This window comes from Anthonomus grandis, chromosome 22 (assembly GCF_022605725.1).
Source record: "Anthonomus grandis grandis chromosome 22, icAntGran1.3, whole genome shotgun sequence".
Lineage (NCBI taxonomy): Eukaryota > Metazoa > Arthropoda > Insecta > Coleoptera > Curculionidae > Anthonomus > Anthonomus grandis.
The window spans coordinates 43,018,036-43,032,368 of NC_065567.1; the positions used below are offsets into that span (position 1 = coordinate 43,018,036).

General features: G+C 36.3%; 1 protein-coding gene across 1 annotated transcript; it reads left to right on the plus strand.

The window, feature by feature from the left end:
- The first annotated feature begins 421 nt into the window (after positions 1-421).
- Positions 422-9,607, plus strand: LOC126748325 (prion-like-(Q/N-rich) domain-bearing protein 25). Its single transcript, XM_050457475.1, has 6 exons — positions 422-615; positions 2,732-2,878; positions 4,728-4,871; positions 8,142-8,402; positions 8,452-8,610; positions 9,280-9,607. Exons 1-6 carry the CDS (start codon positions 492-494, stop codon positions 9,495-9,497), a joined length of 1,053 nt encoding a protein of 350 aa, XP_050313432.1. The 5' UTR covers positions 422-491; the 3' UTR covers positions 9,498-9,607.
- The last annotated feature ends 4,726 nt before the right edge of the window (positions 9,608-14,333 follow it).

The window sequence follows — 14,333 nt, forward strand, 5'->3', positions numbered from 1 at the left end:
CACAGGCCAGCATCTACCCTTTCTCATCTGTGTTTCAGCTTAGTAAATTCCACTCCTCGAGATTCAGGTCGGGGTTTTATGCCTTCACCCGGGAATAAACTATCCTTTTCCACCAGATCGGAAAACCTTCCGATCATATTTGGCCTCTTTTTTTTACTTCAAGGGCGCAAACCTCTGAACATAATGGTGCAAGTGCTAAGCGGTTATCAAACTTGGTTTTAATATACTGGATGATCAAAGAACCAAAAAAAAATATTAGTAAATGTATTTTTTCCTTTATTATTTATAACTAATCCTCTACTATGTACAAGATTATTTTCGCAGCCATAGCATCAGCTTTAATATAGTGATGCAACTGATAACATTGATAAACTTATCAACCTGTTCCGCGATAATTTGATATATTACAACGGCAACTCTGTTTACCTGTGTGAGTCAAATCCCTAGTCAACGAGTATGTAATAATTTACAAATAGTTATATTTTTTAGAAATGTTTCGGTTAATATTGGGCGCGGTTGTGGTATTTTTTGTTTTTGTGGATCCTAAAAAAGTAATATGTCAAGAAAATGAAGCTAATCTTGAAGATATTCGAGCTAAGCTTACGGAAGCATTAGGTAAGTAAATAATATTTAAATCGTATGCTAAACTTTTCTAATATATTATATTAAAAATATGTCCAATTAAAAATTATCTGCTGCAAAAGTGTTTTTGGAATAAATTTGATGTTTTTTCTATTGCATGTAATTATTTAGATGTGAAAAGCTACATAAATAAGTTATAAACATAAAATCCACTAAAACGTACGGAAGAACTATTAACCTATGAGAAACCAATAAACATTAAAACAAACAAAAAATGTTTATAGTTGTAGAATCTTCTCTTATTTCCAAATGTTAATGCCAAATTATGGTAATAGAATAAAGCTTTTGTGACTGAAATAATAAAGAAAATTTAATTTAATTCTTGATATCAAATTGACGGTTGAAAATGTCCACATGATGCTCTAATGCCGTTTTGAAGAAAAAAATAGGAGGAGAACTTTGTAACACTGGGAGTATGTATTAGAAATTTCTATTGGCTGAAAACTCTTAGATTCTGCGAGATGTAGGTTGATACATACATATGTAGTTGATACTAGAAGTCTGCTATCCCTAATTTCAAAACCTTCCCTGTTTCCACAGTCATCCTCACTTCCAAATGCCGTTTTGTCTTGCCTATATAAGAGTGTGAAGAAGTCCCAGGGGACCTGATGGATGTAGTTGCATACTAGGCTCTCAGGTTTCGCCTTCATCAATTTTGCCTGAATCCCATATGATCAATGTATCAACATACCGATACCATAACTTGAGTTTATGCTGAGTAGTGTTGATTGCTCAATGAACGTGTTAGAAGACTCGCATCCTATTCGTAAAATCTACCTTTTTTGCTTGGAAGGAAGAAAATATACCTCTAAAAGCTCCATCACTGCCTCCAGCCGCTGTGCAGTGACAAACTCACTGCACTACATAAAACTGCTGCACTCTAGGCCTAGGTTGGCATATTTCCACATCAAAGCTAATAAATCTAGTAATCGGCCTGATGTTAATAGAACGAAGTAAATCCACAAAGTGCCTAGAAACCCGAGCGAACTCTTCAGTTCCCCCAACCCCTTGGAGAATATGAAGAAATTTAAAAAACTCGGAAGTGAGCCAATCTCTAAGGTTTTTATAGTTCGTGAAGGCCGTCAATTCTAGGTAGACCTTAGTAGGATGGTGATTTGCTAGGTGAGGTGTTAGTTCACAATTTATACTTTCAAGTAAAGACGCTCACGACGAGAGACTTTTAGTGGGTTGATTTATCTATATTTTCAAAATGGTATATACGGGTAACTTGGATTGGCTTTATGTCTAATCATGTTCCTGTCTGTAGTAGAATTATATTGTAACGTGATTCAGGAACATACTCCTTCTGGAACACACTTACTTCAGGAATACTCTTTTATATCAGGAACGCATTTTTTATTGACAACATCAAAAACACTAACCTAGCTCGCCTTGACTGTCGTTTAACTGTTTCCGAGGTAAACAAAAAAATTGATTGAAATATCACGAAACGCGGACCTTTTTAAAAATACATGGAACAATTTGGAAATGTTTTTGATTTGGAATAATTTTGAAAACGATTTTTCTATATTATTTTTGCCGATGAAGACCAATAATTTCAAAAGAACACTGAAAGTCAAAGCGAGCAAGTATACAAATTCTACAAAATTTAAACTACCAAGATCTAACACTAAGCTAATTTACCTTAATTGGGGCCCCAATGGGGTCCTAAAACAAGATGAACTACTAAAAACTACATAGTATAAGTGAAAATAATAAACTAAACGTAAATAGAATCGTAAATAAACTTAACTTACTAATTAACTTAAACTGCAAAATACGAGTAAAACAGTATAAAAACTGACGTACTCCTGACTGCGAAGTGAAGTGAATGCTATTGCGATCACTATCATTAGCTTCTATCACGATATACTGTATCTTTTTGTCTTGAAGAAACAAGGGATTTCTGTCAAACAATTAGCATTTAAACTGACCCATTAGCATTTAACCCACCCAATGATTCTGTGAATCATTAGGTGGGTTATTGTTAAACTAGATTAATATAAACTAAATTAGGGTTATTAATAAATTACGTAGTATAAAGCTTAAAGATCGTATTTCAGAAAATTCGATATATTTTTTCTTTTAGTGTCTCACAAAAAGTGCCTAACCGACACTGACTGCTTTGAAAATTCCTTTTGTTATGGTAATGACAATCAAAAACTTGGTTTATGTAAATGCCTCTATGGTTGGGAGATGTTATTTAGAAATAGAACCTATTATATGTGCCTTAAATGTAAGTACTGGCTAATATACTGACAAAAAACCTTTATATTATTATATGTTATTCGCAAATGCCGAAATCGGCCACTGCCCAAAATTTTTACTCACAACGCGTTCTGGGTGTACAAATCTATCCACGACGCGACGAGATCCAATTTTTTCGAGCACTGAGTAATTCTAATTGACCAGAATGTATTGTGAGTAAATTAAGTTACTCACAACGCGGATAAAGTGTTGTTTCACTTTGCGGATCATCTATTTTACCCACGTCGGCGTCGCATTCTGTTGGTTGCGCTTTACTCAGCACACGTTTTTAATAAAACAATAAATAAAAAAACTTTTATTTAAAGGTTTATTATTAAAGCTACCTATCACATAATCACATTAGGTATGTGTATAATAGTGATGTATTGAAAATAATACAAAAACAAAAAGGAAAAACAGGTCAAACATAACTAAAAAATTATTTGTTTTCACAAGGAGCGCTCTTATGTCATTTAGAATTACATAATAAATTTACTTCTTACACACGCACATAATAAGCCATGTGCTACATCCTTTAAAACAGTTACATTTAACACATCCTTGCTTATACCCAGAAGACAACATAGCTTTTTGTCCCAGATACTTTCGCAACCTCAGATAGCGATAAAATATCGAATGTAATAACTGAAATTCTTTTTTTATTTTTGGTTCCCAGAATGTACAAACCTTGATTAATCCTATGGTTGGAACCTTTGATGTGACACTCAAATTACGATACAGTTTTGCCACTAACCAAACCTCTTTATTTTTACTCTCGACACGTGTTTCGCCAACAATGTTAGCATCTTCGGGCGAAGATTGAAACTGATTTAATTTTCTCCCGAAGATGCTAACATCGTTAGCAAAACACTTCCACAACTACGGCGAAAACATTTCTAGGAGTTCATTAACTTCTTGTTCAAGCCCCTGTTTGCAACCTTTTCTTTCGGTATTAGTTGCCCTTTTGTTACTACAAAGCAAGCACAATGGTTAATCTAAATCAGTTGCACAGTCGATATGAATTGATTCATTGCATTCAATGTTGCCATATCAAATTGGGCTTCGTTTTTTAATTCCTGTTCGATATTAAAATCGGTGTCATTTTCTTGTTTGTTTTTTCAGATCAGATTCAGCTACAGGATTGGTTTCTAGGGACTCTTTTATTATGTTTAATTGTTTTTCAAGCTGTTCTTCGGTCGTAATTTGATTTAATACACTAGTGTCCCAGCACGAATTTAAGAATCCATTTTTCTGTCGAGTTCCAAACATAGCTTCATAAGGTGTTCGTTTGATACCTGTGTGGAAACTGTGGTTTTTAGTACTTTGAATAATTCTAAGGCTCTTTGCCCAATTTTTACTATTAGTGTCTGACATCCAGGCTACAAGTCTGTCACGGACGTCCTGATTCGCTCTCTCAACAGAGCCCTGACTCTTGGAAAGTCGAGTCTTACCGTGAACTACTTTAATAGACTGATATCGCAAACTGATATCGACCACTTCTCAATTCATCAATCACTTCTCAACGCATTCTGGGTAAAGCAATTTACCCATAACACGTTCTGGCCATTTAGGTTTACGCAGTGCTCGAGAAAAAAGTATCTTATCGCATCATGTGTATATTTATAATCACAACGCGTTGTGGGTAAAAATTTCGGGCAGTGATGGATTTCGGCAATTGCGAATAACATATATAAATTGAAATTATATATATTGAAATTTTGGCACAGTTGGTAGTATATTTATATATATACTTTTTAGTTTGTAAAGTTTTTATTAATACACCCACGCTTCCTAACGATAACTCAAATTACATGGAAAAAAGTAATAGTCTTTTTTAGTTGCTAATTATGGTGAAAACTGTGTCTTAGATATTCAATGTCAAGGATATTTAGGCACTCAGGGACTATGTGACAATGGAATCTGTGCCTGCACCAACAACAGTTTTAAATATCCTTGGGATGGGATGTGCTACCAAAGAGTATGTAAGTAATCATAAAATATGATAATTATCAGTATTTACTTAGATATTATCTCAATTTACTTCTCCTTAAAACAATCTATTTCTATGTCTAAAAAATTATAAGTCAAAAGGCAGCTTTTAATTTCTTATGACTGTTGACGTTTAATTTTCGGAAGCGACTTTCCTTCCTGCTAGAAGATTTCTATTCTAGGTAGAACTCTACCATTTTTACGCTGCTCAACAGGTAGCGAAAGTTACTTTATATGACTATGTGCATTGATTAGCCCATAAGCTATTCTAAACTAATATTTCGTCTTTATCTAAATATAAGTTCTCTAACATTACACATGAATACATTCTTTTAAAATAAAGTTCCAATTACTCAATTATCGGTTTATAATCCAGCAGCTAGGAAAAGTGATTAATAACATACTGACGTTGGTATATATTTTCCATCTTCACACATTGTGGTAATGATTTGTAGTAAAACAAATCAGACTCTCTGGTTTGAAGGATTTAAAGTCGCTCGGTACACTGTAGGTGTTACCTAAGAACTTGAAACTGGCGCGCGTGAGTGCTGGGCACTCCCCAATAACGTGGTCTGCAGTTTCGTCCTCCTCCCAACACCACTGCTATTCCGGGTTGTCCGCAATGCCGAGAGTGTAGAGATTAGGAATTAAATGCCAGTGTCCGGTTAAAAGACCCATCATTAGCCAAATTTCGCGTCTTTTTAAGCGCAGTAAATTTCTGGTGAAACAAGCAGAGCGCTCGTCTATATGTGCCTTAGCCTGTCTGATGCCACGTGCTTCAGTCCATGTTTGGAGGATCCATTTGTCCAGCAGGCGCTTCATTGATGCAACCGCTACGCATTTCGCGATGCCGAATATGGGCTCAAGCTGCACCGGCTGTTTCGCAGATCCTAGTCTAGCAAGGAAATCCGCTTCCTCATTTCCAGAATGGTCTGAGTCCTCAAGAAATGAAACGCAACAGAGTTTCTAGCGCTCTGGTTCGCATGGCACCCATTATGCTGAGACATGGAAGGCGCTGGACTCTATCTAGGTGGGTCCAGATTTTTGCTTTCTCTGTACCTGGCCACCAAACAATAGCCACTTATATGAGAAGAGTTTTGATAATAGATCAATAGATCCAGTGAAGAAGAATAGTAGGATAGTGTAGCAATAGTAGCTCTGCTTTTTTGGAGTTGATCCTGAGACCCACTGACAGGCTCTATTCTTTTATTATCCAATTTGCAGAGCTCTTCTGCGGGCAGCCTCTTGCTGCCACAGTTTAACAACCCCGCTGTTGAGTTGAATGGATATAATAATGCAGCTCTCGCTGCGTTATGTATCTACCCGTCAATATACTACCCACCCTAATGACAATACTTCTATTCAACTCACCAATCAGGGTTCTGATCATGGCACTCGAGTGCTTGGCAGGTTATTGTGAAAGGGGTCAAACGCTCCGGCCATATCTAGGATCCCGACCAGGTAGGCCTTATCATTGCTTAGAGCACCCTTCATTTTTCTTACAAGGTAATGTAGGGCCATATCCGTGGTTTTGCCCACCTCTTAGGCATGTTATTGCACACGCAGTGGTCTTTTTGACCAATATGCTTTCTTTTAGATAGCGGCCAGTCAGCCTCTCCATTATCTTCAGCAGAAAACTGGCAAGGCTGATTAGTAAGTACGTTTTGTGGTCTGTATAGTTACTTTTTCCTGGATTTGGGATAAAGACAACTTTCACCTCACGCCATAACTTTGGGACGTAGCGCTGAGCAAGGGAAGTCCTAAATAGTCTGCCGATATGTGGAGTTAGTACATCTGACCCATTTTATATAAGTCCTAGATATAACCCATCTATGCCCTGAGATTTAAAGAGGGGCAATGATTTTATTGCCCACTTCACCCTTTCGTAGGTGTCGATCTGGTAGGTGTGTTTGGCTTTGCTCATCCCACTTAAATCCTAATAACCATGGCGTCCCTGCTTAAGCTTGTCTCACAAATTATTTGCTAATCTCTTAAAAAACAAGTCATTGAATAGGTCAATCTCCTAAACAGATGTTAGATGCTAAGTGTCTTCAGTTTTTGAAATGATATACCGACTTAATTTATAATCTTCGGCTAGAGAACTGATTCCAGAATGGTTCTAGGAGTACCCTAATTTGATAAAGCTTGGTTGAACAAGCTACTATCATCTTTGTCTTTTTCTACTATCCACCTTTATACTCCTAGTAATCTTGTAAAAATAAAGAGATTAGTAATGGCATCTCACTTAAATTCTAATAACCATGAAGTCCTTTTCTTGCTTTGATAAGCGATTAGCGTAAAGAAGACCTCTACGTCATTATCCCTAAGGCGTAAACAGTACCTAATTAGTAGAAGAATCTTCCATAGGTATCTTCAGATAAACATAGTGGCGCAATTTACATGATTAACGAATTTCTCGTCATATAACTCCATTACGTCACAGAATATATAAATGGTTTCGCCCTATTTGTTGGAAAAATTTAATGAATTTTGACTTGAAAACTTGAGATTTGTCATATTATTCATTTGAGGTCTATGTGCCCTTGTCATAGTTCCGCTTTCTTAGCGGCGTAACTTCAGAGATAAAGAAACCATATTTTTATTTTAAAGAAAGAATATTTTTAATTTAATTGTATTTAATTTGGTAGTAGATATAACTACCGAAACGTTGGATCAAATTAGGTATTTTTATTAAATAAGTAGGTTTTCTCATCATTTTCAATTTCAATATTTATAATAAAGTTAGGTAGGACATTGAAAAGAAGAAACGACCTCAAAGATCAATAGATTAAACTTTAGCTTCTGGGTATAAAAAAAATCTATTATACCTCAAGTAAATTATTGTATTTAAAAATTATTGAACTTAAATTAAATATAACGAAAGCAATCGTTAAAAATTTAAGTTCATATTTCTTTTAAAGACGTGAATAAGTCTATTTTCTTCTTGTTTTTAATATTTGAGCGTATGAGATAGTATTTTCTAAATTGATTTTTACTATGAGTGACATAATACCCAACAAATTAATAATTCCTTATATAGCCTCGCGCTCAGGGATCTACAAGTTCTACCTACTATCTTTTAGTGTAATTAAAAACGCAGCGTTTATAAACATCTTAGTTCACTTACTAAATAACACACCCTGTTAATTTTAAAGTTCTATTTTTTGCGACTGTATTTCAATTTTTTTGTAAAGGAGTTGTTGACATAAGAGTTTTGATATTTATAAAGTCCGCCGTTTTAGAATTTCCTTACTTATTTTTAGTGCTAGGTGATATCTGCAAAGCCAGCGCAAGCTGTATGTTAGACGATAATAGTTACGGAGTTTGTAAGGATAGTCGGTGCCGTTGCTACTTAGGTCTCAGACCTTCTTTGGATCAAAGGCAGTGTATTGATGCAAGGAATTTAGGAGAAGACTGTACCGATGACATACAATGTTCCTTTACAGACAACAGTGTATGCATGGAGATATGTCGCTGTAAGATGGGATATGTAGTCAGTAGAAATGAAAGTACTTGTCTTAAAGGTAATTACTTTTACTTAATACTGAACAAACTTTAATTTTTGTATTTTAGCTGCCAAGAAGTTCTATGATCCCTGCTCCGAGAATGATCAGTGCTCTGAGTTTTTACAGGACAGCATCTGTATTAATGGAAATTGTTCTTGCCAAAGTGGCTATCATAGTTACGGAGATAAATGTGTAAAATCAGCCAATATTGGACAAGCTTGTGGGAGTAAGTAATACTTGCATGTTTTTTCTGAACCTAAAATATGCTGCCTAAGAAGTAGGTGTTGTAGAGGATAGATGTTTGAGGTCATTCATCTCTATTACGTTATAATGAAAAAAATTATATGCTGGACGCGTCCAAGTCTGCCATGTTGAGTCAATCGAGAGAAACTGGCCCGTAAATTTGGCATTTGTTCTGAAGGTGCCATTGTTTAATATTGTTACAAAGTTATTTTACTACGGCCCTGCCTTGGCCGAATAATTATTCTAATCGATTTATATTTGTTTATATTTGTACATAACATTCATTCATTCATTCAATAAACCATTCTATGAAAATTAAATAGATATTAGTAGAAGACTCTTATTGGATAATCTTATTGTATATAGGGAGGGACTTGATTGGATGTTAAGTTAAAGTTTATATTTGTGATTTGAGCATGCTAAATGAATAATACTTCATTAGAAATAGTAAGTGAAGTAGCGAATAAAAGTTTAGTGTTAGTGTGCTTATTCATTGAACCCACGGAAAATTCGAAACAATATGAATACACAACTTGTATATCACAGACCCTCTATCAACATTTTCCAATAATTTGAGTATTTTTTAAAATTTCTTATTATAAAATATTTTAAACAACCTGTATGTTGAGATAATGTTCAACTTAATTTTTAGGTGCTGCACAGTGTCTTCCTAGTGCTTCTAGTACTTTGAGGTCTAACTCCATAGTAGACTGTATCGAAGGCGTATGCCAATGTTTAGTAGGGAGTTCAAATCAGAACGAAACATTTGGATGTAATGTTAATGAAGCTGACATAAAAAGACTGAATATGTTTATGTATTTATTTTGTTTAATATTAATAACAATTATAAATACCTATAGATATAGTTAACAACTATTAGGCTTTATCAACACGGAATAGTTCAAATTGAAGTGGTCCTGACATTTTTGTATTTAATAACTATAAGACATTTTTTTTTAAATATATAACTTTTTTTTATATCTACTTGTTTATAATGATCGCTCATAGTCAGACTGGTTTTTATTCTCAGGTAATGCTTCTTAACGTACAAAAAGCACAATGGGCTCCGAGTGAGATAAGAAAATACTAAAAGGTTAAAGTTCTGACAGTGAAAGTTAAAGTGTGTTGTGAAATAAGAATATTAAGTGTAAAATAAAACACTATGCACAAAAATAGTCAACTGATTTATTTACACACTTACACTACTAAACACGGACCCTTAAGACTACTAGAGATGTTTATTTACTATTATTTATGTCCGATTTAAAAGTCGCCTGGCCTCCCAGCAGCGACGTGGCTCCTTATATACTCGGCAGAGCATGGCTCCGGAAGATTCGCTAACCTTCCGTGCATCTCCAGAGACGCCATGCGGTGTGCCTACTTGCGCCATTCCGGAATGACGAAGAACAGCTGGTATTAGTGGTATTGTCTATTTTACACTGCCTTCTTCCTAAGCTCATTTTGGCCCGAAATGATTCCAAAAAGATGATGGGTGTCGATATCGGCAGAAGGTTTTCCTCTTGCAACTAAACCTCCCTGTAGAACCCTACCCTAAACCTGTAGAAATAACAATCAACACTTTACTCCAGAGAATGGCGTTAAACATTATAACAGATTATTACATAATAGATAACTTAACCTAGTGATAAAGGTCAAAATTGCGTAGAGTTCTATTTGGAACATTGAGACCTACTTTAGAAAAAAGGTCAGGAGCATCATGCCATTAACCAGCTTAAAGACAAAACAAAGATTAGCGTTCACACGCCTTTTGGCCAATGTATCCAGGTTAAGTCTTACTCTCATGTCCTCACGGTGGTACTCGTCAAAGCTAATGCCCATTCTAAATGCAGCACACCGTAAAAATCCATCTTGCACTCTCTCAATCATATCTATTGAATTCTGATATAGAGAAGACCACACTACTGAAGAGAATTTAAGATTAGATCTAACCAGTGAGATAAAGGAGTCTATAAGCTTGCAGAGAGAGATGTGAACTATACCTGTTTACAGCACCCAACACTCTTAGTCCCTTTAAAGTTATTTTAGAGATGTGATGAACAAATCTCAGATGCTCATCGAACCACACGCCCAAATCCTTGACTACATTCACATACTGCAAGAACTTACCAAGGATACTATATGTAGAAGTGAATCTCTTCGAACCTCTATGAAATGATATGTAGCAACACTTGGAAATATTGAGCCTCAATCCGTTCATCACTGACCACTCACACAAAGCATCAAGGTCTTCCTCAAGTTTGGCTATATCATTCACCTGCTTACTCTGCATGTAGAGCTTCAGGTCATCAGCAAACATACTTATAGAACTATGATTGATCACAATAACAATATCATTCACAAATATATTGAAGAGCAGAGGAGCACAGTGAGATGCCTGAGGAACCCCTGAGACTACATTAGTAGGTGCAGAAGTACAGCCATGCACCTTCACACTCTGAGTTCTTCCTATCAGGAAACTCTTTAGCCATTTTAAGAGGGAGTCATGAAAACCAGCACTTTCCAACTTGGCCAGCAAGAGACGAAAGTTCACCCTGTCGAAGGCATTGGAGAAGTCGGTATAGACCGCATCAGTCTGAACCCCCCTCTCCAAAGCCCCCAACAGATCACACTCGTATTAAATCAAACTGCTGGTTGTGGATTTCCCAAAAGAGAAACCAAACTATCAAACAATTTGGCTAATGAGTTTTGAGTACATACTCCACGATAATTGGCAATATCCCCCCTATTGCCAGCCTTAAATATCGGCATAATATTTAAGGTCTTTGATAAATAGGTAGAAGATCTTTCGATCAGTCTCTTTAAGGGTTATCTTGTGTGCCTGCCCGACGCAGCTCTTAAATTTTTCAAACTTTCTACGGAAAACCATAGCCATTCCTCCAGAAATTTCTAAATCCTTAGCCACACAATGTGCAAGAGCATACAGTTGGGGCAGTAAACAAGTTTTACCGACAAGTTTTTTTGTACCGACTCTTTCGGCTATTAGAATGATAGGCCATAGATTCATCGAATGTCAAATCCAACTCTAGTTGGATCTGCCGCATCTTCGCGGAATTCATATTAAAACGAGTCAGTCGGTTGAAGTGAATGACCCGAGCTTTATCTCGGATTTTGTATTCTGTAAAGAACATCCTTGATTCCTTTCAGCAATTTGTATGTCCCATCCCAGGATGTTTGAAATTTTGCTGACAGACCCTTCGGTCTCTTACTAAGTCTCAAACTTGTCACCGTTGTTGTAACTCTGGCCTTTGGCAATGACATCATATGCGTTCTTCATCGAATCGCTGGCATCCTGAATGGAAATGAGCACTCCTCAGTCAAGTGCGCATTTTCTCATAGGATGTAATTCACGACTATTCCTCCTCGCAGCTCACTGACGTAGTCCTCTCCGGCAACATCAGTACCTGACGGACAACCAAAATTCGTCGTATGGACCGTCGTAAAAATCGTATGGAAGACGGAGTTCTCTGCCTTCACTATTCGAACCGGAGACTCTCCGGTGCTTTCATGGATGGCCGATCGATAAGCTAGCAGGAACAAATGAAGAAACCTATCCCAGTCTCTTTGGCGGCTAAAGACTATTTGGGCCCAATATCGATTATCGGTTCTATTTATTCGCTCCACCATGACATCTGACTGCGGGTGTATTGTAGTAGTCCTTAATTAAAAGTGTCTTACAGATGTACTGGAATAAGCTGGATTCAAAATCTCGACTTTGGTCTAAATATAGCTCCAAAGATACACTAAATCGGCAGATTCATTCTTTTATAAAATCGTAGCGACAGTGGACGCTTCCTGGTTTGCTAGAGGAAATGCCTCAACCCATTTGCTAAAGTAGTCCATCACGACCACAATGTAGTTATTTCCTGCTTCGGATTCGAGAAATAGCCATTTTTTCAAAGGAACTTCCCATGCTCCAAGATGTCCTCCTGATACATTGGCATGGATTTCCCCTAGTATAGAACTCCGAAATCGGACATTTAGGCACAACGTCAAAAATTTTCCGCTGCAAGAGTTTTATTGTGCCTAATGACATTGGAAAAATACTTGGCAACTTCCACCCATTTCCAGAGATGTCGTTCGATGTTTCCATTTGCGTCATTCCGGAATGACGAAGAACAACTGGTATTCGCGGCATTGCTAATATCGCTACAATAGGATGCATTCACGAACTTAATAAATATACCTGGACTGCCAATTCAATGAAAAGTAAATGACCACTACTAGGTCGCCGCCATTTTGCGTAATTGTGTCCTTTCGATGTTGGTCACTCTGGCAAATTTTAGTTGTGCCAATTGTAGGGAAACAAAACTTTGAAGACAAATGTTTGAGAGGCTATGTTTACAAAAATACAAAATAGAAAGTTACATATGAGTAAGAATTTAAGATAGTTGCGTTAGATCTGTGATTTTTCTTGTACTTTCTAATCCTCACCTAAAATGAGATAGTTTCAATCAACTTGGAATAGATGCATGCACTTTAAAATATTTGTTTTATTATTCTGATAATCTTGAATCTTATAAATCCTAATACCATGAAAATGATGATCTATTAGCTAGGGTTTATAATTATTATTTATAATTAGCAAGGGTTTATATAGAAAAAATATATTATTCTATCATAAACAACACAGACAATTTACAATAATTCGGTTTTGAGAAACAGTGAACCAAATACCTTTAAATAAAGATGGATACATTATTCACGTATTAAATAAGAAGTAAGAAGTAAGAAGTTACATCGCCTGTTCCAGACGATATACCGAAGCGTCGTTTACAAATCGCCAAAAACTAGGGAATCCGCTATACACGCACGTCAAACGTCAGCGTCGTCATTTTCATTACTATTATTTAATATATTTTTTGTTGGCAACACTAAAAATGTTCAGAGTGACCAACATCAAACGGACACCTACATAACAACTATAAAAATGGCGGCCACCAGACAGCGGTCATTTTTGGGTGTCGTGGCCATATGTATTAGCAGTCCAGGTATATTTATTAAGTTCGTGGATACAACATACAGTAAAAATATATAATTTATCAACTCGCTTATAATACACCCGCTATCCTTTTCTTTACTAACCTCTCTCCCGCAGTGTGTACTGAGCTAGAACAGGGATTCTGTGTCGGGGCATAGCAGTCCGCTTCTCCCACGATGCATCTATCGTGACCAAAATCAGGCAACCACCGGCTAAAGGGTAGGAAGGGCCTTGGAAGAAAAAAAAGGCAAAGAACAACCACATATTGACCACAATCCTACTTTGTTACTTGTTTTCACCAAAGCACTTGAGCTGCAGTATAAGCCCATAACTAGGAAATAAAATTAAAACATGTCTTGGAACATATTTTCTATTTCTATAGCAATACCAAAACTTCACTTTCTCATATTCCCTTCATACATACAGACGACAGTTTTAGAGACCCCTCTTCAGAGAATTTAAAATTAGATTCAGAACCTTATGAGTTTACTACATATCTTCTTGAATGAGTAAAACAACATCTAATACTTCTTAAGCCTCCCTCCAATACAACTCATTTTGATTCTTTAATGTTGTCTGGCTTTTTGCCAAAACATTTGAACTAAGTGAGAATAATGTGTTCAAGCTAGTTCTAGTTGTTTTGTCAATTTACTTGATCTGAAAAAGCGATGGGTTAAACTAAGTGACTTTTTAGTGGATGCCGGTTT